We start from the raw sequence: 27022 nt of genomic DNA, 5'->3' as shown, positions 1-27022 counted from the left end.
GGAAGAGCCTCCAAGCCTCAGGTGAGACCCCAGCCACAGCCAACACCTTGCATCCAGCCTAGTGAGTGCTGAGCAGAGAACCCAGCCAGGCCTTCCCGGGACTTCTGACCTATAGAACTGTGAGCAAACAAAGGGTGTTGCTTTAAGATGCTATGTGGTATTAGGTTATGCTCAATAGAAAACTAATGCAATGCCCGTTTTATAGGTGCAAAAACTGAGACATTATAAAGAATAGTAGGCAGACTAGCATGCAAAGAAAGAAAAGAGGGAAGATGAAAATTTCTTCAACTGTGGCTACTTTTGCATATTCAGTTTTTCATTAAGGCATAGATTTGCCCTGAAAAGCACTACGAATCCTCGCTGCCTCATTTACTCTCAGAGAGAAGGCACATTTCTATTATTTTTTCTGCATTTCCCCAGAGAGATTAATGTTTTCCTTATTCACGTGATAATTCAAGATACACTCGAATTTTATTTTAAAGCAAGACTAGAACTTATTCTGTTGGGAATTGTTAGGATATGTGATGAATAACCAATCATTCTGCTACCAGCCCTTTATCCAGAGTTAGCAGAAGGTCCCTACCAGGGTCTGAAATACGAGTGGATTCAACTATTCAACCTAGAGAAAAGCGACATGGGAGCTTCCCGAGTCTCTGCTTGTGCCCAGTACACAGTTTCTGAAATATAATCAAGTGCCCGGTTGGTGACCGTTCTTACCCTTGGAGTTTCCTAATGTGTTGGCACTGTCGTTAATTCAGAGGTTAGGAAGAGTGTTCCAAGTTAACTGTCCAATTAGCTCTACAACACAGAATTACACTGGGGGTGGTAGCTCAGGCATTGTGAACATAACAAGTTTTTTACTAAACAAGTTTCACTAAAAAAAATATAGGCTAAGTAGTTCTCAAATGACTGTTGAATAGGCTAGGAGGAAAATAATTCTCAATCTCACACATGCTTAAAAGCTCATCTCCCCCCACTTCTGCAACTTGGTCTCTTAACAAAGACTCTGAATGAGAAAAGAATGGGATTTCAGTCTCCGTCTCCCATCATTTCTTGATGATCACGTACACTGTGCTAAGCACTGCACGGAGGGCTGTGGATGCTGTCAGTACAAAGCCAAATAAGACACAGCTCTCAGACCTCAAGGTGCTTACAGCCGTTTGGGATGTGGCTGGCACTGTGGAGACCAACTGTCTCACCAAAAACTTCAACAACGATCACAGCACAAAGAAACTTCCTACGAATTCCTCCCTAGCTGCAGGAGCCCACAAGGTTTCCAAAGCACTTATTTTCAATGCCATTTTCTTTGTGCCCAGAGACAGGGAGACCACATACCAGGGGCCCCTCTATTGAATGGGTTGTTTTCAATTTGCTCAATTAAGATTTCTTGGATCCTAGGTTCAGTGCTGGGAAGAGAATAGATATCTCCAGATTGCTATGCATTCTATGCATTTTTGTCAAAGCAGCGGGGGTACCCCGGAAGTGTTGTATATGAATAGTAGGGAAAAGTATAATCCTAAATTTATAATGATATTAGAATTGCCTCCAAAGATCTTAAAAAGCCAAGATTTAGAAAATATACGTCCTGGTATTTTAGCCACCTGGGCTTGGGATATTAGATCACGCACAAGTTTCCAAATTCTTGACAGTAAATTTAAAGGACCCTGGCTGTGGAGCCAACGTCAGGTTTACTAGACCCCATGCTAATTTATACAACTTTTTCTTAGCTTTCTATCTCCCTATCATCATCAAATACTGTTCGTTGAAAACCTATGGCATATGCTTAATACTAACTTTAAGAAGTGTAATTTTTTAAAAAGGTGATGTTTACATTGAGATGCCTACTGAAGATGCATGTCAAGGCTTACAAAAGCTAGTAACCACCATGGTGTATTTTTAGCCTTCCTTAATTAAGAATAAAATCACTCACTAGACTCTAAATTACACTGAGTTCCTTTCTTTCTCCCTCCCTCCCTCCTTCGCTCTCCCTCTCTCCTCTCTCTCTCCCTCTCTCTCTCTCTCTCTCTTTCTTTTCACATTTCCACATCCTAACAAAAGACGTGAACATTAGGATGTCTTTTTTTCCAATTCACCAGTAATCATCCATAAACTCACAGCCACAAGGAGGAAGCCCACATTTGGCTGGGGCTGGGATGCCTGGTGACATGTGGAGTGGCAGGGTCCCCAGCTATCAGTAGAGATGCTTCTCCTTCCAAACCCGCTATTCTTCATGGAATGGCTCTGAACACAGCACAGAGAGTGCATATCAGTGATGTGTGCCTCGCTTGTTGTTTTCATGGTCTGTTCCAGAAAGGAAGCATCAAACTTAAAAACTTATTTTCTGGGAGTTCGGATACAAGAACGTTCCTTCAATTTATTTGAGGGATCCTGTATAAAGCCAGGTTTTATAAAATGGAGAAAATATAACACCTGCATACAAGGGGGTTGATGATGTTAATATATTATTTTCAAGAAAAAGGAGGGTTATTTGGCTTCTGCAGCCAAGGTTTCTGCTCCTTCATAGACGGTCGGCATGTGGCCCTCCCCTACTAGAGGCTTCCCGGTGGTACCAGGAAAGCCATTACTTTACACAGCACTTAAGGATGAAAGGTGCTAATGTAATTATTTTTATATTAAACGACAAACTGTTAGGATGCAAATAACTCTAAGAAATATAAAGTGAGAAATAAACACACACCCATCTGGGAAAGAAACAGCAGCCATCCCAAGGCGGTCCTAATTTTAGGAAAGCTATTTTCTAGTTTGCTTTTATAAGTTGGTTGGAAAAGGAAGCTTTATTATCTTTCAAAAGTCTTCTACATTGGTAATAACATCTGGAGATTAGGAGTGTGAGATCGTAGGAATTTTAATGAGACTGTGATTCGCCCAAATGAACCCAAAGGTAAATGAGAAGCTTGGGGGGAAAAGCACCCAGAAATTCTAAAATGTGTGATTGGTGGTCTACATACTGATCAACCCCACACCAACAATACTTCTCTTTTCCAGGTGATTTTGAAAATTTTCCGGGACACTGTCGTGTGAAAGTAGGTTTGGGAGAATGCACAAGGTGGGGCTGGAAAGAAGGTACAGTTTAGGGGGGGAACTTCACTGTCTTCTCTTTTTTTTTCCAGAATGCCTAAGATAATATTCGATGATATGTTTTGAAGCACTCTAGAGCGCTTATTACACAGAAGCTGGAAAATAATAAAACTAAAAACAGAGCTACCATATGACCCTGCAATCCCACTACTGGGCATAGATCCAGAGAAAACCAAACTTTGAAAAGATACATGCACCCCAATGTTCACTGCAGCACTATTTACAGTAGCCAAGCCATGGAAACAATCTAAATGTCCACTGACGAATGGATAAAGAAGATGTGGCACATTTATACAGTGGAATATTACTCAGCCATAAAAAGAATGAAATAATGCCACTTGGAGCAACATGGATGGACCTAGAGATTATGATACTAAGTGAAGTAAGTCAGACAGAGAAAGACAAATATCATATGATATCACTTATATGTGAAATCTTAAAAAAAATTACAAATGAACGTATATACAAAACAGAAGTAGATTCACAGACATAGAAAACAAACTTATGGTTACCAAAGGGGAAAGGGGAGGGGAGGGATAAATTAGGAGCTTGGGATTAACATGTACACACTACTATGTATAAAACATAAGCAACAGGGTCCTACTGTATAGCACAGGGACCTATATTCAATATCTTAATAATAAACCATAATGGAAAAGAATATGAAAAAATATACATAACTAAATCATTTTGCTGTACACCAGAAACCAACACAACAGTGTATATCAAGTATACTCCAATAAAATAAATTTTTTTAAAAAGAGCTCCCGTTGACTATTTACTACGTGAGGGAGGCACTGTGATCGTTTTCATCTTACAGAGGAGGGGTTGGAGATATTGACAGCTGAGGCCCCTTGCCTGAGGCCGTACCACTGGTCAGTGATGGAGCTGGGATCCCAGCCGAGGCCGAGAGCTCAGGGACTTCGTGGGAGCCCAGCGTGTGTGTGAGAGGAAGTGACAGGAAACGAAGTCGGAGCACGGGGCTGGAGCCGCTGGGCGAGGCGCTCATCAGGGCGAGCACTCCCTCACCCCCTTTCCCCTTTGGTAACCAAAAGTTTGTTTTCTATGTCTGTGGGTCTGTTTCTGCTTCATAAATAAGCTCGTTTCTGTCATATTTTATTTTATTTTATTTTTTGGCCGCACTGCACGGCATGCGGGATCTTAGTTCCCACACCAGGGATCGAACCCATGCCCCCTGCAGTGGAAGCACCAAGTCTCAACCACTGGACCGCCAGGGAAGTCTCTCTGCCATATTTTAGATTCCACGTATAAGTGATATCATATGATATTTGTCTTTCTCTGTCTGGCATACTTCACTCAGTAGGACAATCTCTAGGTCCACCCATGTTGCTGCAAATGGCATTATTTCATTCTTTTTATGGCTGAGTAATATTCCATTGTATATATGTGCATCTTCTTTATCCATTCCTCTGTCGATGGACACTTAGGTTGTTTCCATGTCTTGTCTATTGTGAATAGTGCTGCTATGAACATTGCATGTATCTTTTTTTTTTTAACATCTTTACTGGAGTATAATTGCTTTACAATGGTGTGTTAGTTTCTTCTGTATAACAAAGTGAATCAGCTATACATAGCACGTATCTTTTTGAATTATGGTTTTGTCTGGATATATGCCGAGGAGTGGGATTGCAGGATCATACAGTAGCTGTATTTTCAGTTTTTGAGGAACCTCCATACTGTTTCCCATAGTGGCTGCACCAATTTACATTCCCACAGCAAGAGCTCTTTCTATGTTTACTTTCTCTAAATAAATTCACAGTGAGAAAAATGTCTCATAAAGCCACCGACCTTGGATTGATTTATTCGACATCCATCAAGAAGTCTGTTCCCATGTCCACGAAACTCAGAGAAGCCCTCTGTGTTCATAACATGGGGATTTGGGGCAGATAAACAGGAGGCAGGAGTTTCAAAGCCTCGAAAAATTTCCTTTTTATGATATGACACTGTATCCCATATAAATATATTATGGGCGCGTCCCCACGGTTCTCATTATCCTCCACACATCGCTCAAGGTATTATACCGTATGATATATTGGTGGTAATAGCTGTTATGATTCACTGATTTAGTATTGCCTTTGGGACCACACCTATGAAGAGTCAGTCCTCAAGTCCAGTATCGCATTGTTTCTGTGGGAAAACCAAGTGTCAAATCATCTGGCCCTGAGGTCGGATGCAGGACTAGAAAACAGGCATTGGGGGACCTGGGTTAAAGAAAGGCCAGGGGAGGGAGACACGAACCACTTAGCTACAAACCACTACGAACCCAGCTACAAACCACTTAGACAGGCTCCTCAGTTTGAAACCGAAGGAATTGTTTCACTGGTCTCCATATACTGTGGCAGAAACAACACACATGGTTTGGCAGAGACCAAATCCATTAAAAAAAAAGAAAAAGAATGAGGAGAATGTATTGCTCTTAAATCTGAGACAGTAACAAAAGCAGTGATCTTTACTGGTTTATTACGCGTGTATCATCATTGCACTGCAGCCCCACATCCGAGCAGGAAATAGCCCAACACAGAGAGACCCAGAAGAGAGATCCGATGTTGTCATTTTCACTGACCACTGCAATGTGGGAACTTTCTCAGGTGTCACTCAGCCTGGAAGTTACTATCTGTCTACCCAAATGCAGATGATCTACAGACCCCTTCGCAGTGCCCCAGAGAGGAGAGACCATTCCCGGGCAGGAAGCAGCTGCCCCAGGCATGTTACCGAGAGTCTACTGCAGGTGCCCGAGCTTCCTTAGCTGCCGGTCTTACTGGAACCTAGAGCAGGAAATTAGGAAGAGCAGATGTTCTGGCTATAAAAATCCACTAGGTGAAGGTTTGTGCTTAAAAATCAAAGTTCTGAGTTATCTTGGTGGGAGCCACCGAGGAATCTCTGAGGTTAGACAGAAACAAAGTGCCACCTTGGTGGGACTCTTACAGACACAGACATCACGGGGATGGGATCGAGGGCTACCAAGGACCAGCAGCCAGAGAGAGAAAAGGACGCGGGTGGAGACGTCGCCCTGGGTTACATCGCACTGAGGAATGGACCAGCTCCCTATCGAGGAGGTGTGAATTCATGGCACAGACGCTCACGTGTTATTTGTGATTAGGGGCTTGTTTCTAGGCATGAAGCGTCTGTGTATCTATCAGCTCAAATGTCACTTCCAGCCAAGTCTCATTGATTGGAAGGGGCTGCCTGGAGCTCTGCGTTGATAAGGTATCCAAGTCTGGGGCTTGACTCAGAAGCTGACCTTGGCGGGCAGGGGATGGAAGCAGGCCCTGGGTGCAGGGTTGGGGGAGGTTAGCAGTCTTGGTGACAAATCCTAGGCCTTAGCTGGTGGGTAAATCATATGTGGTTCTTGACCTGTATGTACAGTCATTCTCAGTGCATCTTTTTGTTCTCATGATAAAGTTCTAAGTCTAAGGAATCCTTTAAGACTTGTTTAAGATCGTTACCTGAGATAAGTACATCTTTGAAAACAATTACTGTCAAAATGCTGGGGCCAAGAAAATGCACAGATGACAAGTCCTCACAGCCTATGCCAAACAAGACCAGCTTCTGTGTGAGCCACGGGGTTGGGTGGCGGGGTGGAGGTCTCTGTATGGCTAATACTCAGTCTCACCAGGGTTAAGAGGACCGCGCTATCACGCAGAGCGGGGATTTAGAGCCGTCTGTGAAATTCCATCAAAAGAAACCGAATAAATCCCTTCCTGGAAGGCTAAGTCAAGACTGATGTGAATCTTGCATTCACAGCTGCACACACTCAAGATGGGCAACAGATCAAGGGCTGTGCACAAAAGCCCGGCGTCACTGGAGAGAAGCAACAAGGCAACAGATGTTCTGGACTCTGTTCAAACTGGCTGCCTTGTTTTGGGTTTGTCCTCCTCTCACTGGTGGCCACTTTTGATATCGAATCAAGTTTCTGATCTTCATCTTTATTGCCTGAGTGGAGTAAGACCCAGTTTAGGAACCTGAGTCTTCATTCTGTGTCACTGGCCCTGAGTGACATTAAGTACAAAACCACAGTCCCAGTCGTTGAAATCAGGGTGTCAACTGCATGCTGGGCACCATGCAGAGCGCGTTCCTCATGCCCTCGTATTTAGAAGTCACGACATAACAAGAAGCATGCTAAGACACAGTCTTTTTTTTTTTTCAGAAAAAAAACAATTGGGATTTTTATTGTAATTGCATGGGAATTACTTTTATCAATCTGATAGATTTGACATCTTTATGATACTGAATCTTCCAATTCATAAACATGATATATCTTTCCATTTATTTAGATCTTGTTTCAATAGTTTTATCATTTTTCTCCGTGTGTTGAACATCTTTTTTTTTTTTATTGAAGTATAGTTGATTTACAATGTTGTGCCAGAATATCCTTTTTTAAGATCTATTCCTACATACTTTGTATCTGTTGACGACACTGTAAGTAGTATCCTGTTTTATTGCATTTTCTGTCTGTTTCTCATATATAAAAATAAAATTGATTTTCATACCTGGATTTTGTATCCTGTTGACTACCAAATTCTCTTATACTTTGAGGTATTCTACATGGACAAGCATATTATTAGCAAATAATGATAGCTTTGCTTCTTCCATTTTAATCCTTACACATTTTATACTTTTTCCCCCCTTACTGCCATGGTTAAGACCGCCAGTACAAAGCTGAATGAAAAAATCATGATTTGGGGAATCTGTGTCTTGTTCCTGATCTTAAAGAGAAATGCTTTCAATGTTTTATCATTCAGTATTGCTATTGCTATAGGTTTTTTTTATTTTTTGTTTTTTGTTTTTTTATGTAGATTGTCAAACTAGGGAAGTTCTCTTTTATTCCTAACTTAACCTAAAAGGGTTTTCGCTTTTTGGGTTTTGTATGTAACCAGGAAAACCTTATGCTGGGAAGTTAAGAAACATAAAAGACATAGAGCCTTGATGTGTTCCAGGCACGGTGCCCAGCACTTTACAAATGTTTCTTGACGACAGCCTGATAAAGCAAATGCTCAGATTCATGATGAAGAGGCACAGAGGTCAAGGAACTGGCCAAGGCCACTCACAGCTAGCAGGTGGCAGGAGTGGGATAGGAATTCAGGTGGTCTTAGGAAGTGGACACTCTAGCACTGCCATGGAGCAGAGGAGGCATGGAGACCCAGGGAGGTGAACTCAAGCCCAGGGTCGCAGAGTTGGACCTGACTCAGAGGCAGGAGTGGAACCCTTCTTGACCTCAAAGACTGAGCTCTCAGCTGCTCTCCTGTACTTGCCAAGGGTTGGCCAGAAAAAGGCTTTTTCCTTTGTTAACCTTTACTATATGAGGCTGTTACTATATTATCTTAAGAAATCCAGTTACTGCATCGTTGATACATGTTTTCAGACCAAGTCTCGCCTGGGAAAAAAGTCTGAATTCTCAGATTTTGCTTCTAAAATCACCCGTGCTCTCTCCTGTTTCAGAGGAGAACGTGTGGGGTCACGCCCACATCCACATCACCAAACAGAGACAGACAAGTTTTCTAAGAGCCCTCTGACTAAGTGCCCTGGATGGTCTGATTTAAAGGCATGATCCACACAGAGGGTTTTAAAGCTCTGGGGCTGGTTTCTAGGTTGGTGGATGAAGTGCAGCACAGGCTGCTGCTTTACCACCACCCACTCACCAAGCCTTGCAAGGATGGGGGAGCCTGTGTGAATGTCACAGCGTAGATGGGAATCTGGATGCATTCCAAAGCCAAGTGCAAACGCTCTTGGAGTGCCCTCGGCTTCATTCCCTTCACACCTCTCCTTGCCTGTACTAAGGGACAAAGGGAGTGATGATAGCAGCAAGTACATTTATTCACACACTCATTTTTCTGCGAAAACTCCAATGCCATTGCTTCTCAAGGACAGGTCGAGAACATGACGTTTCCTACGGAAGCAAACTCAGAAAGCTTTCAAACCAGAAAACAATGTGCAAGGAGGAGCATAAATTTAAGAAAAATACCTTAACATGAAAGCCAGTCTGAAGCCTTGTTTTGTTGATAAAGTCATACACTGGTATTCCCCAACCAATTTCACCAACATACTCAGATTTATATTTGGCCGGCAAGCTTCTCTTTGAGGCGGGCCTCTGTAAATATCTGAGATCTCCAGTTTTTTCTAATGCAGGACGCTTTTCTCCTATATAGGAAGTATGCTGAGCAACTTTAGGGAGATGATCCTTTACATAATCTGGGCCTTAAAACAGAAAGAAAAAAAACACTTAAAAAAAAATCTCCACGCTTTATTCTAAATGGTGGAAATAATAATAGCTAATGCTTGTATGTCATTGACTGTATTCTAGGTGCTCTCATAAGCCTTTTAGATATGTTAATTCAATTACTCCTTGTATTAACCAAATGAAGTTGGGAGTATTATTTCCCCCAGTTTATAGGTGGGGAAAACAACGCCCACAAGGATTGGTTACTTGTCCAGAGTCACAGCTAATGAGCCGACAGGCTGTCTCGCGGTTTTCTTTATAACCAACTTAATACAGACACGTTCTTTTTTTAAAATTTATTTTATTGAAGTATAGTTGATTTACAATGTTGTGTTAATTTCTGCAGTGCAGCAAAGTGATTCAGTTACACACACACACACACACACACACACACACACATATACATTCTTTTTCAGATTATTTTCCATGATGGTTTATCACAGGATATTGAATACAGTTCCCTGTGCTATACTATAGCTATAGTCTGCTATAGTAGGACTTGGTTGTTTATCCATTCTCTATATAATAGTTTGCATCTGCTAATCCCAAACTCCCAATCCATCCCCCCCCAACCTCCTCCCCCTTGGCAACCACAAGTCTGTTCTCTATATCTGTGAGTCTCTTTCTGTTTTGTAAATAAGTTTATCATTTGTATCATATTTTAGATTCCACATATAAGTGATATCATATGGTATTTGTCTTTCTCTGTCTGACTTACTTCACTTCGTATGATAATCTCTAAGTTCATCCATGTTGCTGCAAATGGCACTATTTTGTTCTTTTTTATAGCTGAGTGCTATTCCATTGTATATATGTACATCTTCTTTATGCATTCATCTGTCAATGGACATTTAGGTTGCTTCCATGTCTTGGCTGTTGAATAGCAGACACAGTCTTTACACTAAAACTCCTCACTAATACCACATTTGCAGGATGTTGGTCTTTAGACATCGAGATGTTTTATCTACAGAGATAAAATCCTGAAATGAGGATTAGAAAATTCCCCAAATGTATTAGAAGCCATGGGAAGATAGAGAGAATTGTCAGATGAGGACAGCTCATAACGGATGATGCCCAAAGGCAGGGGCATTTAATAAACATCGGTATTTTAAATGTAAGACAATGAACAAAGGAATCAATGAATTGTGGAAGTGGGTGAAGCAAAAATGACAGGAGGTGTGGGAAAAGATGGCTTCCATACACTTGGTGTTGAAAGCTGATGATGTGAACATGTAAAGAGGAGCCAGAATGGTCCTGATTAGAACAGACAATGATCTGCTGCCCCAGGAAGAGTTTCAGAAGTCCTGAAACCAAAGTGGCTGCAGGATTGTCTGGGCAGGTTGGGGAACACAAAGAAGAAACATCACTCCTCTTACCCAAGGTGAACCCCAGACCTTGGAAGCGGAGGCTGTGCTGTGGTCACGGTGTCACCTGGCCCTTCCTGAGCCCGTGGCCCCTCTCATTTTGTCTTGGGTCGTGGAGCTCAGGGTTTGCAGGGAGCACAGGTGGGCGGGGGGTTGACCACATGCTCCGATGCAGTGGTCGGTGTGGTTACAAGTCTGTGCCTGGAAACATCATCCAAGCTTTCCAAGGGAGCTGAAAATGTGAGAAATCGCTCCCCAGACACAGGCTTTGGGCAGATGTTGCCCCAGCTTCCCAGTCACCGCGGCTCCCATGATGCCTGTGTGTTCACTGTGCCTCATTTCCTGTGACGGACCCTTCGTGGCCCCAGGTTCTCACTCAGGTAAAGTATAGGATGGCCCAAGCATGAAAAACTGTTTTCTCTCCCAATTTGATAGGTGTTGAGGGCTCACCTACAAAACTCCTGTCATAAGGAAAATTTTGCAACCTCCTCCAAACAGGATGAAATTACAAATGTATTAGTCTTGCTGGAATTTCAGGGTATTTTGAGGCTGGTGTTTTCCCAAATGTTCCCCTAATGCTGCTCCCATGAGTGACCATGACAAAGCCTAGGCGTGAACTGGGGGTTCTCTACTGTCAAATACACTTGAGAACACTATCCGTTTGCCGTTGAGAGAGTCCCAGCACATGAAAGTGTGTTAAAAGTTCTGAGAAATCCGGGCTTCCCTGGTGGCTCAGTGGTTAAGAATCCACCTGTCAACGCAGGGGACACGGGTTCGAGCCCTGGTCCGGGAAGATCCCACATGCCGCGGAGCAACTAAGCCCATGCACCACAGCTACTGAGCCTGCGCTCTAGAGCCCATGAGCCACAACTACTGAGCCCATGAGCCACAACTACTGAGCCTGTGCACCACAACTGCTGAGCCTGTGCTCTAGAGCCCGTGCACCACAACTACTGAGCCCGCGAGCCACAACTACCGAGCCCATGTGTCACAACTACTGAAGCCCACGCGCCTTGAGCCCGTGCTCCAAAACAAAGAGAAGCCACCACAATGAGAAGCCCACGCACCGCAACGAAGACTAGCCTCCGCTCAGCCACAACTAGAGAAAGCCCACACGCAGCAGTGAAGACCTAACACAGCCAAAAATAAATAATAAATTTATTAAAAAAAAAAAAGTTCTGAGAAATCCTGTGGTAAATTAACCTGTTTGCAATTATGTAATCCAGCGTTTCCCAAACTTATCTAAACATGGATCCTTTTCCTAGTTGGGTCATCTGTATGCATCCTGCAGATACCAGCAGATTTGGGAAAATACTGATCCTCCATGTAATTTTTGGTTGTTGCTAAAATTTTGTCATCACCTCACACTGTTGCAAAAGTGAGAGCAGACGTATATCTATAGTTATTCCTTGTCACTCTGCAGACCATATTTTTTAAAAGAGCAATTACTTGACAGCTGAGTCTAAACACTTCGTTTTAGACAGAATCGTAGAAAGTGAACGTGCTTTACAAGCCAAGGGTGGGGAGAGGAGCTCCCCAGAGAATCTAGCTTCTCTGTGGCATTTCAGTTGAGTCACTGGACTTTCCTGAAACCCCATGTCCTCCTGTGTGCTTTAGAAATAGCGTGATGCAGCGTGTATGGCACAGGAAGTTCTGGGACATCCCTCCCTGGCTGCATAGCTGACGCAGGCACCCGCCTATACAGCAGAGGCAGCTGAGAGTCACTGTCTGCAGTGGGCCAGGTTCACAGCTGTCCCCTGGAGCCGGCCTGATGCTCACCTAACCAAAAAATCCACTCTCACCACCCAGCCAGCAATGCAGACATGGGGTTTCCCTGATGGGCAGTTCCACGGGTGTCTGGCTTTAAATGACCCATATTTTCCTCCCCTAACCCTCATCCTCCAGAGCCGAGACTCTCTGCTGGATCCGATTCCCTGCTTCAAGGTCAAACTTCCAACTCCTGTCCAATCCACGGTTGCTTTATTTCTCCTTTAACAGCTATCATCTCTGTTTGACGACCGTTGCTACGTCCCTTAGGGTGTTCCTAGCTGTTTTTCATCTTATGGCAAGTTTTCTTGGATCGTTCATTGTTTTCCCCAAAACCCCGGCCCCCATTTGCCAGTCATGAAGTTGACAGCTCCTGGGTTAATAAAACCCTCATGTACCCATCTGCTTTGGAGTTCTTGTCAACACTTGAAGACCAGCTCCAGGGGGACAACCCGCAGCTGTAATCCTGAAACAGAGCTGCCCAGCACTGGTCTACTGCCAGGAGAGCCACGTCATGATGGGGGAAGGAGAGGTACTTCCATTTACACCTGTGCCAGGCTCTCTTCTCATTTCTGCATCTTCCTGCCCTGGAGAAACTGTGATCTCATGGCCAGCAGGTAGATCCTGTCTCCCCTGTACGTGCCCAGCGTGGCTTGTTCATCAGTGTCTGAAATTCTCAAGTTACGGTCGAAGATGTGGTTTTGAAGCTAAACTACCGTAGGGTCAAATCCTGGCTTTGTCTTGTGCTTTGTGACCCAGGGAACATCATTCGGCCTCCGAGTTTAGGCTTCTCATCTCTAAAATGAAAAAAGACACACGCACCCCAGTGTTCATAGCAGCACTGTTCACAACTGCCAGGACATGGAAGCCACCTAAATGCCCATCGACAGAGGAATGGATAAAGAAGATGTATTATATACATACAATGGAATGTTAGCCATAAGAAAAACAAAATAATGACATTTGCTGCAACATGGATGGACCTAGAGATTATCATACTAAGTGAAGTAAGTCAGACAGAGAAAGACAAATATCATATGATATCACTTATATGTGGAATCTAAAATATGATACACATGAACTTATTTACAAAACAGAAATAGACTCACAGACATAGAAAACCGACTTATGGTTACCAAATGGGAAAGGGGGGGATAAATTAAGAGTATAGGATTAACAGATACACACCACTATATATAAAATAGATAACCAAAAATGACCTACTGTAGAGCACAGGGAACTACATTCAGTATTTTGTAATAACCTATAGTGGAAAATAATCTGAAAAAGAATATATACGTATGTGTGTGTGTATGTATAACTGAATCACTTTGCTGTACACCTGAAAGTAACACAACACTGTAAATTACCTATACTTCAATTTTTTTAAATGGTTAAAAAAAAAAAAGAATAGTGATGCCTGTCTGGTCGCCATGCTGGAAGGAGAGGAAATAATTTTATTGAAAGAAGTGCTTATCTGAGGATCTGGCACATAAGATACAGCAATATTATTATTCGTGTCTCTTCCTCTTTCTTGTCTGCTCGCTTCTTGTTTTAATTTGATGCGTTGTCTTACCTGTTACATTTTTTAAAATGTATTTTAGGAGCTTTCACTGATAAACGATTTATTTCTTATTGTGAATAAACTTCGAAGCCTTTCCTGAGAGCTCTTCTAGATCAGGGGTTGGCAAACTTTTCCTGTAAAAGACCAGAGAGGAAATATTTGTGGCTTTGCATGCAGGGCATACAGCCTCTGTCTCAACTACTCAGCTCTGCCCTTTAGGGCAAAAGCAGTCATGAACCCTATGTAAACAAATGGGTGTGGCTGGGTTCCAATAAAAGTTTATTTATAGACATTGAAATTTTAATTTCACATAATTTTCACGTTACAAACTATTATCCTTCTTTTGCTTCCCCCCCCCCGCCACCATTTGAAAAAGTAAAAACCATTCTTTCCTCACAGGGGGCAGGACAAATTTGATCCAGGAGCCATAGTTTGCCAACCTCTGATGATGGTGGACAGAAAGGCAGCAGATGCCACGGAGGGTAGGAGAGGCCAGACCGGCGAATCCTGGCGGCTTTCCAACAAGCATCACCTGCTGCCAACACTCGGAAAGGCGGGGCCATGGCATGTGTCAATAGAGAAAGAAAGTTCCATCCTGAGGCAGATGTCTCTTTCTGACTTCTCTCCTCTGCATTTGTAGTGTTTCAATTAATTAACGAACTCATTCCTTTATTCTCTCACTGATTGATTCATTCCTTCAACAAATAGTTATTGAACTGTATGCCAGGCACCGTTCCAAGTGCTGGGCATAGAGCAGCGAACAAAGCCAAGACCCTGCCTTCAAGGAGCTTCTCTTGTGTTTGAGAGGTAGGTGATACTTGTAAACAGTCCTTCAGCATCTTTCATCTGGCTTCTCACAGCAACCTCCTAACTACTCTTAGCTCTAGCTTCTCTCCTATCCAGTCCATCCTCCACGCAGCTGCCGGGAGGAATCTAAGACGGAGGTAAAATAACATATCTCTTCTCCTAAAAAACATGAAATGGTTTTCTATAATGGTGCCTATAATTGTTTTCATCCAGATTTCCTAGGATTTCTGACTAGTGTCTTCATAAACTGAGCCAAGCCTACTGATGGAGTCTTACCTTCCTTCACCTTTTCTTATTATCAGAACTCATCTTTCAAGGCTTATTGTGAGTGTTGCCTCTTCTGGAAAACATCCCTAATCCCAAGTCAAAATTAGACACTCAGCATGCTGCGTTCACAGGAGTTTCTTTATTTCATCTTTAAAAATATCATACTTATTGGATCTACTCCATTTGTAACCACCTAGAGGGTAAAGGGTATATTTTATTTATCTCTGTGAACACTTAAAAAATTTTTTTTTAATTGAAATAGATTTGACATATAACATTGTGTACATTTAAGGTATACAACATGTTGATTTGATAACATTTATATATTCTAGTATGATCACCACTGTAGTGATAATTGGCACATCTATCATTTCTTTTTAGTGGTTGGACTGACTAAAACTAGTCTCTTAGCAAGTTTGATGATAATAATACCATATTGTTGTCCATACTCACTATGTGATGCATTAGATCTCTAGGCTTATTTGCTACTCTTTGCAAGTTTTGTACCTTTAAACAACATTTGTCCTATCCCACCAATTCCCAGCCCCTGGTGACCACCATTCTACACTTTGTGTGTGGCTTTTTTAGATTTTACATATAACTGAGATCATACAGTATTTGTCTTTCTCTGTCTGACTTATTTCACTAAGCATAATGTCCTCAAGGTCCATCCGTGTGGTCACAAATGGCAGATGTCCTCTTTCTCATGGTTGAATTATATATATATATATATATGATATATATATATGATAATATACACATATAATCTCTGTAAAGTCTTAATTGCCAGCACAGTGCTTGGAACATAGTAGGTCCTCAAGAAGCATGTGTTGAATGCTGAAGAGAATTGTTTGTTGAATAAGTGAATTAAAGAATTCCATCATAGGATGGGAAGTATATAAAGCCATGGTGAGGGAGAAACAAGCAGTTCTTTAAATATCTGTAAGCAATCTAATTTCCAGAACTGCCTTAGACCCTCCTAGTCTGGACTTCATGATTCGACAGTTCAGGGTAAGGTCAGAGAAAGGGCTGGTTTTCACAACATTTATTCTGAATAGTTGGAGGCACAGAGAAGGATGAGTGCTCACAGCAATATCACTTCGTCCCATAATATGGCCTCATGAGGCCAATTCTCCACTTCAGTGACCAAAATGAAACACACCAAGGAAATAAATTGAAAGGCATCGAGTGGAACACGGAAATGACTGTTATAACACGTATATTTGAAAATATGTTGACAATACGGGTATAAATTGGCCATTACAGATGTGCCATGCAGAAAAGCAGGGTTAGTCGGGGGAAGCAAGCCAAGGCAAAGGTCAGAGGGAGGGATGTGAAATATGAAACAAACTCTAAGGGACACATCTGACATATGCACGTGGGGAAAGGAGAGGAGATGATAATTGTTATAACTGCTAACGTGCACAGGACTCTCCATTTCTAACAACTGGTACACAGCGGACTCATGGACAGGAACAGTTTTAAACTCCGTATTTCAATGCAATTCGTGCAATTATTCAATAGGTCTAACCATCGGATGACCTGGAAGACTCAGTTTGTTGATATGCGTTTGGAAGATGGCGGAGCAGGGAGGCCCTGCTCTCATTCCCCTCCCCCCACCACCGGCACGCCAAAATCACCACTATTTACAGAGCAACTGTGGACGCAAAAGACCAGAAGGCTAGCAGGAAAGATCGCCTACGACTAAAGATGTAAAGAAGGAATCTCAATCAGACGGACAGAAAGGACCAGGTGGGTGACCCACAGATGAGAGGATAATCCCAAATGGACAGGTGCACCATACGGTCTAGAGAGACCTCATTCTCCTTCAGCAGCACTGTCTGCTCTCAGGACAGACATTATTATTCCCTGAAGTGGTGAAGTACAGCTTGGTCTGTGTTTCATGTGTGAGGTCAGGGTCCCCAGCTATTTTAGGAGCGTGTCTTGTCTCTCTGCTTGTCAAGCAGCCCCGGGTGAGTTCCCTTAGAGACTCAAACTGTCTTCTATTTGCTTCAAGCTTCCAAAGCATCCTGGGCGGTGCAGTGCACTAAGCAAACGCTTGGTAATATTCGTTGAAAGATCGACTACTTTAACATTAAGTTGCTGATGTAATCCAAAAGTATAAAATTCCGTACTTTTCCATGTGAACACAGAAAAAAGGCAGGATCAAAAGTTTTGTAAACATCTCTGGACTTTTACTTGAAAAATGACAGACTCATCTTGACAAAACTGCAACCAGGTGATTCTCTACATGTTTATCTCACCTGAAGACAAAATCTAAGTAGATAATAATAAATAGGTTTCAGACTTCCCTGGTGGCGCCGTGGTTAAGAATCCGCCTGCCTACGCAGGGGACACAGGTTCGAGCCCCGGTCCCGGAAGATCCCACATGCTGCAGAGCAACTAAGCCCATGCACCACAACTGCTGAGCCTGCGCTCTAGAGCCCACGAGCCACAACTACCGAGCCCACATGCCACAACTACTGAAGCCCACGTGCCTAGAACCCCTGCTCCGCAACAAGAGAAGACACTGCAATGAGAAGCCCGCGCACTGCAACAAAGAGTGGCCCCTGTTCACCACAACTAGAGAAAGCCCGCGTGCAGCAACGAGGACCCAGTGCAGCCAAAGATAAATAAATACATAAATTTACAAAAAAAATAATAATAAATAGGTTTCATTGTTTTGGTTTGGTTTTGACTTGGAATTTTCCTGTATAAATGTGTGTAAAATAGTCAATTTATTATAAGGAACTCTTTACCATTCATGGAGACAGTCCTCAGACGTTCCCATGAGAAAAGATATTAAGATGTACGTATGTAAAACTAATAAAAACCCACCAGAGCACTGCAAGTAACAGGAAGTCATCACAAATGAATTAAATAATAAGAGAAATCATTGTGTCATATTGTAAGATCTGAGGTCTGAGGAATCTGGGCTTGCTTAAATGCCCAGTGATGTCCTCAGAAGAATAGACTCTTCCCAGGTCTGTGCTCTGCATCCTCAGGGTACCAGGTCGCCTTCAGGCAAGCTCCCCTTGAGGCTCCAAGGAGGCTGTCACAGCTCCAGGTATCATAATGCAGCTACCATAATGCCCAAGAGGGGTTGTGTGTGTTTCACCAGTGGAGAAGCCCTTCCTCGAAAACAACAGGTGAATTCCTCTCTCATTTTATTGGTCAGAACTGAGTCATTTATCTCTTCCTAAAACCAAGCACTGGAAGAGGACTGGGGTTTCAGAGCCTGGCATGAACGAATCAGGGTTTAACCCTGAGTCATATGAGGCCAAGTTATGCAACCAAGCAAAATGGTGGCTCCCTGGAAAGGAGTGGGATGTGAGGCCCCTGACTTGTCTGACACAGAGCACGTAGGGAAACTCCTCACGGAAAAAAAGGAAACCACACACCCAGTGCGACTTTTTTTTACTGCTTTACAATCTACTTTTAATACCACATACAATGATTTGAAGTCACTACCATCTGGTTCTCGATTACATGCTGAATTATAATTCATTTGGTGTTTATGCTCTCACGCATGAGGATATGACTTTACACGGAAACAGAGAAATGGAGGCCAGCCAGGGGCCCCGTCAGAACTCACCTTCACAAAATGCAGGGGAGAGAGGGGCGTGTTGCTCTCAAACCCTCTGAGCTAGAGCAGAGGTGGGCAAACTGTGCTATGAAGGGCCAGCGAGTAAATGTTTCAGACTCCGGGGCCTTAGCATGTCTGTCAGCGCAACTCAGCTCCGTCTTGCAAAAACAAGACATAGGGACTTCCCTGGTGGTCCAGTGGTTAGGACTCTGTGCTTCCACTGCAGGGGGGTTTGATCCCAGGGACTTCCCTGGTGGTCCAGTGGTTAGGACTCTGTGCTTCCACTGCAGGGGGCACGGGTTTGATCCCTCGTCGGGGAACTAAGACCCTGCATGCCACAGGGCATAGTTGACTATCCTCTGATCTGGAGTGTGTCTCATATTTGCGTTTTATTTGACACTTTCTCCATGCGTATTTTAGACAGAAAGCTTCTCCGTTTGTTAGAGTCAAATAGTTGCGTACATCACTGCAAAAATTAGTATTTCATTGAAATGCACTATTTTGCATCAAAAAGCCTACCTTTTATTTGTACAAAAGGTCCCAGAGAAAGCGTTGCTTTATTCTACTCTGCTGGTGTTAATTTGGCCCATCTCATTTCTGACTCTGTGATCACTGATTTTCATATTATTAGAGTTGTGTGACCAGTGAGGAGATGCAAATCTAGTTAACCTGCCAGTGCAGATAAAAAATAGAAAAATGGGTGGGATGATAAATGATACAGATACACTGGAAATTAAACCACGAGGTAAGAATGGCACTGGTTTACCGCTAAACAGGTATGCGTTGCTCTGTTCGTGCTCTGAGTAATGATGGTAATTACCACCTAATCCAGAGAGAAGAATTTAACTAACTCTGGGCTGGGTGGAAACAGCTGCTATGGATTGTAAAATGCACCATCGACTTAATACTAGGTTTGCTTCAAAAAGAGAAAAGAAAAGAAACTTACTACTTTAAATGTAGGCATTGACAGCAAGGCACATCACAGACAAGTTAAAATGTAATTTATGAAAATAACACTTCTTAGCCTTCATGAAATATGGCCATTTCCTTCTCTATCCCCTGGATAAACAGGACATCAGGAAAGGATTGTTTATTTCTAGATGGCAGTAAGTAACTTCAGTTTAGACCAGGGCAATTTAGACTAGTAAGTGGTGTTTCTCCGCCTTGTAAATTATATAATAAGTGAGTAAAAATGGCTTTAAAGTGGCTGAAAGTAGGATGTAAGAAAAACATGGGAACTCGCTATTGGGATTATTGAGAAATGTTTAATTGCAAAAAAGCAGGTAAGCAGTAATCGACAGATAAGTACTCTTTACACTTTTGTATCTTTTAAAAAAATTTGTATTGCAGTATAGTTGATTTACATGTGTTAATTTCTGCTGTACAGCAAAGTGACTCAGTTATACATATAAATACATTCTTCTTTATATTCTTTTCCATTATGGTTTTTCCCAGGATATTGAATATAATTCCCTGTGCTATACAGTAGGGCCTTGTTAATTACCCATTCTATACATTTTTGTATCTTTTTTATTATACCTTTACCCTTTTCTACTCAGCCAGCCAGGGAACTGGCTGTGTTCCCAGATACTAGTTAAGGGGATTGAAATGAAACAAGTCCTCATTTATTCCAAGAACAGATTCACTACATTGTGGCACTTTGCTTTTAAAATGGGTCTGTGAACAGGTGAAATATCAGATTCACAAAGCCACGTGAGAGCAGAGATTATACATTAAAAACTAAGTTAAGGGGCTTCCCTGGTGGCGCTGTGGTTGAGAGTCCGCCTGCCAATGCAGGGTACATGGGTTAGAGCCCTGGTCTGGGAGGATCCCACATGCCGCGGAGCAACTAGGCCCGTGAGCCACAACTACTGAGCCTGCGCGTCTGGAGCCTGTGCTCCACAACAAGTGAGGCTGCGATAGTGAGAGGCCCGCGCACCGCGATGAAGAGTGGCCCCCGCTCGCCGCAACTAGAGAAAGCCCCGCGCACAGAAACGAAGACCCAACACAGCCATAAATAAATTAAAAAAAAAACCAAACAAACAAACTAAGTTAAATTTCCTTATCAGTCCATATCTGCATGTCCTTACTTTGGGGATCTACTCTTCCCTCCCTGCGAGCAAACCTTTTCTTCTCGAATCAACTTGGTGCAGCAGGGAGAGCCCCTGGACAGGAGGACAGTGACATTGGGACTTTGGTCTTGGCATGGCTGCCACGCCGAGAAGACCTAGGAAAATCCTCACATCTTCCTTGGTTAATACAATTTCTTCTTCTTTTAACAACTTTGTTGAAGTGTAACTGACATACAATAAACTGCATGTATTTAAAGTGTGCAGTTTAAGTCTTACAAACATGTACACACATGAGCAGGGTGCCACATAAATACAGAACACCCAGTTATGTTTGAATTTCAGATAAACACTAAGTATTTTTTTTTAGTATAAGTATGTTCCAAACATTGCACGGTACATACTTATACTAAAAATATTCTTTATCCGAAATTCAAACTTAGTTGGTGCCTTATATTTTCACTTGCTAAATCTGGCAACCCTATCCGTGAAATATCACCACAATCAAGATAAAAAGCATATCCATCACCCCCAAAGTTTCTCAACCACCTTTGGAAATTCTACCTTTTCCCACTCCCTGCCCTTTCCTACACCCAGGCAGCCACTTATCTGCGTTCAGTTCCTATAAATTAACTTGGATTTTCTACAATTTTATATAAACGGCATCATATACCATGCACTCTCTTTTAAAAAACTTTTTTATTAAAGTATAGTTGACTTACAACATTGTGCCAATCTCTGTTGTACAGCAAAGTGACTCAGTTATACACATATATACATCCTTTTTTAATATTCTTTTCCATTATGGTTTATCACAGGATATTGAATATAGTTCTCTGTGCTATACGGTAGGTCCTTGTTGTTTATCCATTCTATATGTAATAGTTTGCATCTGCTAATCCCAAACTCCCAGTCATACCCTCCCCTGCCCTTGGTAACCACAGGTCTGTTCTCTATGTCTGAGCCTGTTTCTGTTTTGTACAATACGTAAGTTCACTTGTGCCGTATTTTAGAGCTCACATATAAGTGATATCATATGGTATTTGTCTTTTTCTTTCTGACTTACTTCACTTTAGTATGATAATCTCTAGTTGCAACCATGTTGCTACAAATGGCATTATTTCATTCTTTTTTATGGCTGAGTAATATTCCATTGTATATATATACCACATCTGCTTTATCCATTCCTCTGTTGATGGACACTTAGGTTGTTTCCATGTCTTGGCTATTGTGAACAGTGCAGCTATGAACATAGGGGTGCATGTATCTTTTTGAATTATAGTTTTGTCTGAGTATATTCCCAGGAGTGGGACTGCTGGGTCATGTGGTAATTCTATTTTTAGTTTTTTAAGGAACCTCCATACTGTTCTCTATAGTGGCTGCACCAACTTACATTCCCACCAACAGTGCAGGAGGGTTCCCTTTTCTCCACACCCTCTCCAGCATTTGTTATTTGTAGACTTTTTAATGATGGCCATTCTGACTGATGTGAGGTGATACCTCATCATAGTTTTGATTTGCATTTCTCTAATAATTAATGATGTTGAGCATCTTTTCATGTGCCTGTTGGCCATCTGTATGTCTTCTTTGGAGAAATGTCTGTCAAGGTCTTCTGCCCATTTTTCTATTGGGTTCTTTTGTTGTTGTTGTTGAACTGTATGAACTGTTTGTATATTTTGGAGATTAATCCTTTGTCAGTTGCTTCATTTGCAAATATTTTCTCCCATTCTATAGGTGGTCTTTTCATTTTGTTTATGGTTTCCTTTACTGTGCAAAAGTTTGTAAATCTGATTAGGTCCCATTTGTTTATTTTCATTTTTATTTCTATTGCCTTGGGAGACTGACCTAAGAAAACATTGGTACGATTTATGTCAGAGAATGCACTCTCTCTTGTCTGGCTACTGACGCTAAGCATAATTATTTTGAGATCATCCATATTATTATAACATGTACCAATAGTTTATTCTTTTTACTGCTGAATAGTATTTTCTTGTATGGATATGCAGTAGTTAGCTTATTCGTTTTCCTGGTGATGGACTTTTGGGTTGTTTTCAGTTTGGGGTGGTTACAAATAAAGCTGCTTTGTGTGGACATATGCTTTCATTTCTCTTAGGTAAACACCTAGGAGTGGAACAGCTGGATCATATGCAGTAGGTTCATCAACCTAGGAAACTACGACACTCCTCCCCTAAGTGGTCACGTCATTCTACATTCCCACCAGCAGTGTTCTACTGAGAGCTTTCTCCACATCCATGCCCAAACTTAATAGAGCTGGTCTTAATTTTTGCCCTTCTAATAAGTGGGTGGTGGTATCTCATTGCAATTTTAATCTGCACTTCTCTTATGACTAATAATGTTGAGCATCTTGTGCTGATTTGCCATCTGTATATCTTCTCTGATGAAGGGTCCAACTCTTTTGCCCATTTTTTAATTGGGTTGTTTTCTTATGGAGAGTTTTGAGAGTTATTTACATATTATGGATACAAGTCATTTATCAATATGCACTTTGCAAATATTTTCTTCTAGTCTGTCATTGTATTTTTATCCTCCTAACTGTGTCATATGATATCGCTTATATGTGGAATCTAAAAAAAAATGATACAAATGAACTTATTTACAAAACAGAAACAGATTCACAAACATAGAAAACAAACTTATGGTTACCAAAGGGGAAAGGTGGACAGGAGGGATAAATTGGGAGTTTGGGATTAACAGATACACACTACTGTACATAAAATAGATAAAGAACAAGGACCTACTGTACAGCACAGGGAACTCTGCTCAATATTCTGTAATAACCTAAATGGGAAAAGAATTTGAAAAAGAATAGATACATGTATATGTATAACTGAACCACTTTGCTGTACACTTGAAACTAACACAACATTATAAATCAACCACAGTCCAATATAAAATAAAAATTTTTAAAAAATATTTGAAATGGGGGACTTCCCTGGTGGTCCAGTGGTCAAGAATCTGCCTTCCAATGCAGGGGACGCAGGTTCCATCCTTGGGCCTGCGCCGCCACAACTACTGAGCTCGTGCGCCTCAACGAGAGAACCTGCGAGCCTCAAACTACAGAGCCCGCGTGCTCTGGACCCCGCGCTCCACAACTAGAGAGAAGCCCGGCATCTCAGCGAAGACCCAGTGTGCCACAACTAAGACCCGATGCGGCCAATAAAGTTAATTAAATAAATATTTTTTAAAAGAATGTAAAAACTTATTTTAAAAAAACAAAAAAACTTAAAAAAAATATTTGCAATGAAAAAATAAATAAATAAAAGACTATCCTTTCTCCACTGAATTCCCTTTGCACCTGTGTTTTACTGGTACACACACACACACCACACACACACACACACACACACACGCACGCACGCACAGTGTTAGTTAACTGGGTCCCTATGTAAAATATATTTCTTACTCTGGGCTGCAGTCAGAAAACTGAATGCCACTGATGTAATGGTCACCCGAATTACTTTTTTCTGTCTGCTTTGGTCTCTTAATCATACTTCTCACTTGTGCACATTCAGTCCTTCCTGCTTCTTCCATTTTCACTGTTCCTCTGAAACTTCATTTTCTTCATTTCTGTATTTGTCATCACCTCAGGACACCATTGCTTTCACTGCCTCTTCAATTGTTCCCTCGTCTCTGTCGTTCAGGAAAGTGATGAAATGCTTTATTTCTCCCCACCAAGTTGATATCACGCTCTGTGTAATTCACACTCTGCCCTTTCATTCAATATGTCTTATGCTTTGCAGTTGGTTTACAGCAAACCATTTCCTCTTTCATTTGTTTTGCTTTATTGGGAGGCATCGTGGTGTGGGGAAGAGAATGGGCCATGCTTCGCCTGGATTCTATTTCAGACTAGGTTTGTCACCTTCTCCAAAAGAGTGCTTCTCAGGCTCAGTTTCTCTACCTGAAAAATGAGACTACATCTAACGACTTCGTGCAGTTGTTGGAAGAATTCGGAGCTATTGTACGTAGGCTAGGTCAGCCGTTGTCTATACGTGAACCTGGCACATAGCAGATGTCTGGCGGTTGGCTATTATCATGTTATCTACCTTCTACCCATTTCTGCTATTTCCATCACCTTCTGCCCTGCGCTATCTTCCTCTCTGCTGATGCTAATATACAAGATTAGGCCTGAGATAACTAAATGCGATGCCCTGAACTATTATAGTGAGAAATGATTAATGACATTACACAGGACGTATCATGGTGCCGAACAGATGGACATCAGATTTAATCTTACAACAAAGAAAAAGACTCTTCTACAAAAGAGACCTTACAGTCTTCTTCCCATTGTCAAGGTGGACAGAAAAATACTCCTCTCTAAAGAGAACGTGGGGGAGGGATAAATCAGGAGTTTGGGATCAACATACACACACGACTATATAAAACAGATAACCAACAAGGACCTGCTGTACAGCACAGGGGACTCTACTCAATATCTTGTAATAACCTATAAGGAAAAAGAATCTGAAAAAGAATAGATATATATGTGTATGTATAACTGAATCACGTTGCTGTACACCCGAAACTAACACAACATTGTGAATCAACTACACTCCAATTAAAAAAACAAAAAATTGTGGCTACTGGGACATTTCGAATTATATATGTGGTTTGCATTTGATTCTTACTGAACAGTGCTGGTGTGGAGTTTGGAAACCTGTGAAATTCTATGGCATGTGAGCTGGTGGATCAATTATAAGCGTGGCTCGTGGCGACTGCGGAGATTGTTGCAATGTTTGTTAGGGAGGGCGAGGTCTTCAGGGCACATAACTGGCTGAAGAATCAGGCAGACGTGGTCCAGAAGGGTCTGTTCAGACGACCAAAAGGAGACTGCAGTGAGCAACCGTGTTTCTGCAGGGGAAGGGCTAGTGGCTTGGCTGCGCGGCTATGTGACCACGCCCTGTCCCTGCAACTACAGTTAGACTTGTTTGCTCATCCCTCAAACCTGTCGCCCAGGTTTCTGTGGCTGACTGCTCACAGCTGGATTCTTTTAAAGTGAGATCACACTCCCGACAGGACATGTCGTACATGCTCACGGCCTGAGAGCATCTACGTTTTCACTCCACGTAATACTCGTGTTAGGTCACATGATGCCTCTGAACGAAGCAGTGAGCGTGACAGATGGATTGTAGCCAATCCAGGTGGTGACAAACACAAATCCCCAGGATCTGCAGTCGTTGGGATCAAACAGACACAAAAGGATCTTAAAGGCAGAAGGTTTTGAAGTCAGCCTGATATGGTAACATCAGTCTATTATCATAGACCGATAATAACCTAAGAATGATGTAGAAAAAAAAAAAAAGTGTCAGGCATAGCAGGTCAACCTCCTGGTAGCAGAGATACAGGAGTCAGAGTGGCAAACTCTGATGATGCCCACGCACCATAGAAGAGGGCTGAGGGGTCTCCTCTTGGGAGGTACAGCTCTAAAGAGGAGACGTAGGATGGTCAGGCTATTATGGTTTAATGCCATTTAGCCCATGTTTACATAGCTTTCCCTGGAATGCCAGTGTTCTAGGAGTGTGTTGTGGAAGTGCTGATGCTAGCAATGTTTTCTTCTAAAATGTATTAAAAATATATTTAAGAATATAGCGATTGTATAATAAAAATATAGTTGTCGTCAGTAAACTGTATTTGATAGACTCACAGACACAGAGAACAGACTGGTGGTTGCCAAGGGGGAGGGAGGAGGGATGGAGTGGGAGTTTGGGGTCAACAGAGGCAAACTATTGTGTATAGGATGGAGGGACACCAAGGTCCTACTGCATGGCAAAGGGAACTATATTCAATATCCTGTGATAAACCATCATGGAAAAGAAGATGAAAAAGAATATATATACATATACATATATATTATATATATATAACTGAAACACTTTGCTGTACAGCAGAAATTAACACAACACTGTAAATCAACTATACCTCAATAAAATAAAAATTTTTTAAATTTCATTAAGTCACACACACACACAAAAGAAATGCTGTATTTGAGATTTCCAGGACTTTCCATGTGAGATCACCTGACCCACGACTGCCTGATGCTCCACACACACTGATACATAAGCATCATGGGCCTGTTGCTGTGACTCGGGTTTTTATCTGTACAGCAGGTTTAACAGTATCTACATGACAGATTTTTATAAGAATTAAATGAGATCATCATAAACTTAGAGCAGGTTATGAGTCTGAGTCAGTAAGTGTTAGATGGTGATAATGGTGAATCGATATGTACATTTATTTAAGAAT

General features: G+C 42.0%; 1 protein-coding gene across 1 annotated transcript in view; it reads right to left on the bottom strand.

The window, feature by feature from the left end:
- Nucleotides 1-25809, bottom strand: part of SPMIP2 (sperm microtubule inner protein 2) — a 67755-nt gene extending 41946 nt beyond the window's left edge. Inside the window, 2 exon segments of the mRNA XM_007472301.1 lie at nucleotides 9083-9339; nucleotides 25758-25809. Coding sequence (XP_007472363.1) covers nucleotides 9083-9339; nucleotides 25758-25809 — 309 coding nt within the window.
- Between the last annotated feature and the right edge of the window lie 1213 nt (nucleotides 25810-27022).

Source organism: Lipotes vexillifer, unplaced genomic scaffold (genome assembly GCF_000442215.2).
Source record: "Lipotes vexillifer unplaced genomic scaffold, Lipotes_vexillifer_v1.1 scaffold1862, whole genome shotgun sequence".
NCBI classification, from domain to species: Eukaryota; Metazoa; Chordata; class Mammalia; order Artiodactyla; family Lipotidae; genus Lipotes; species Lipotes vexillifer.
This window is presented reverse-complemented; position numbering and strand designations above follow the sequence as displayed.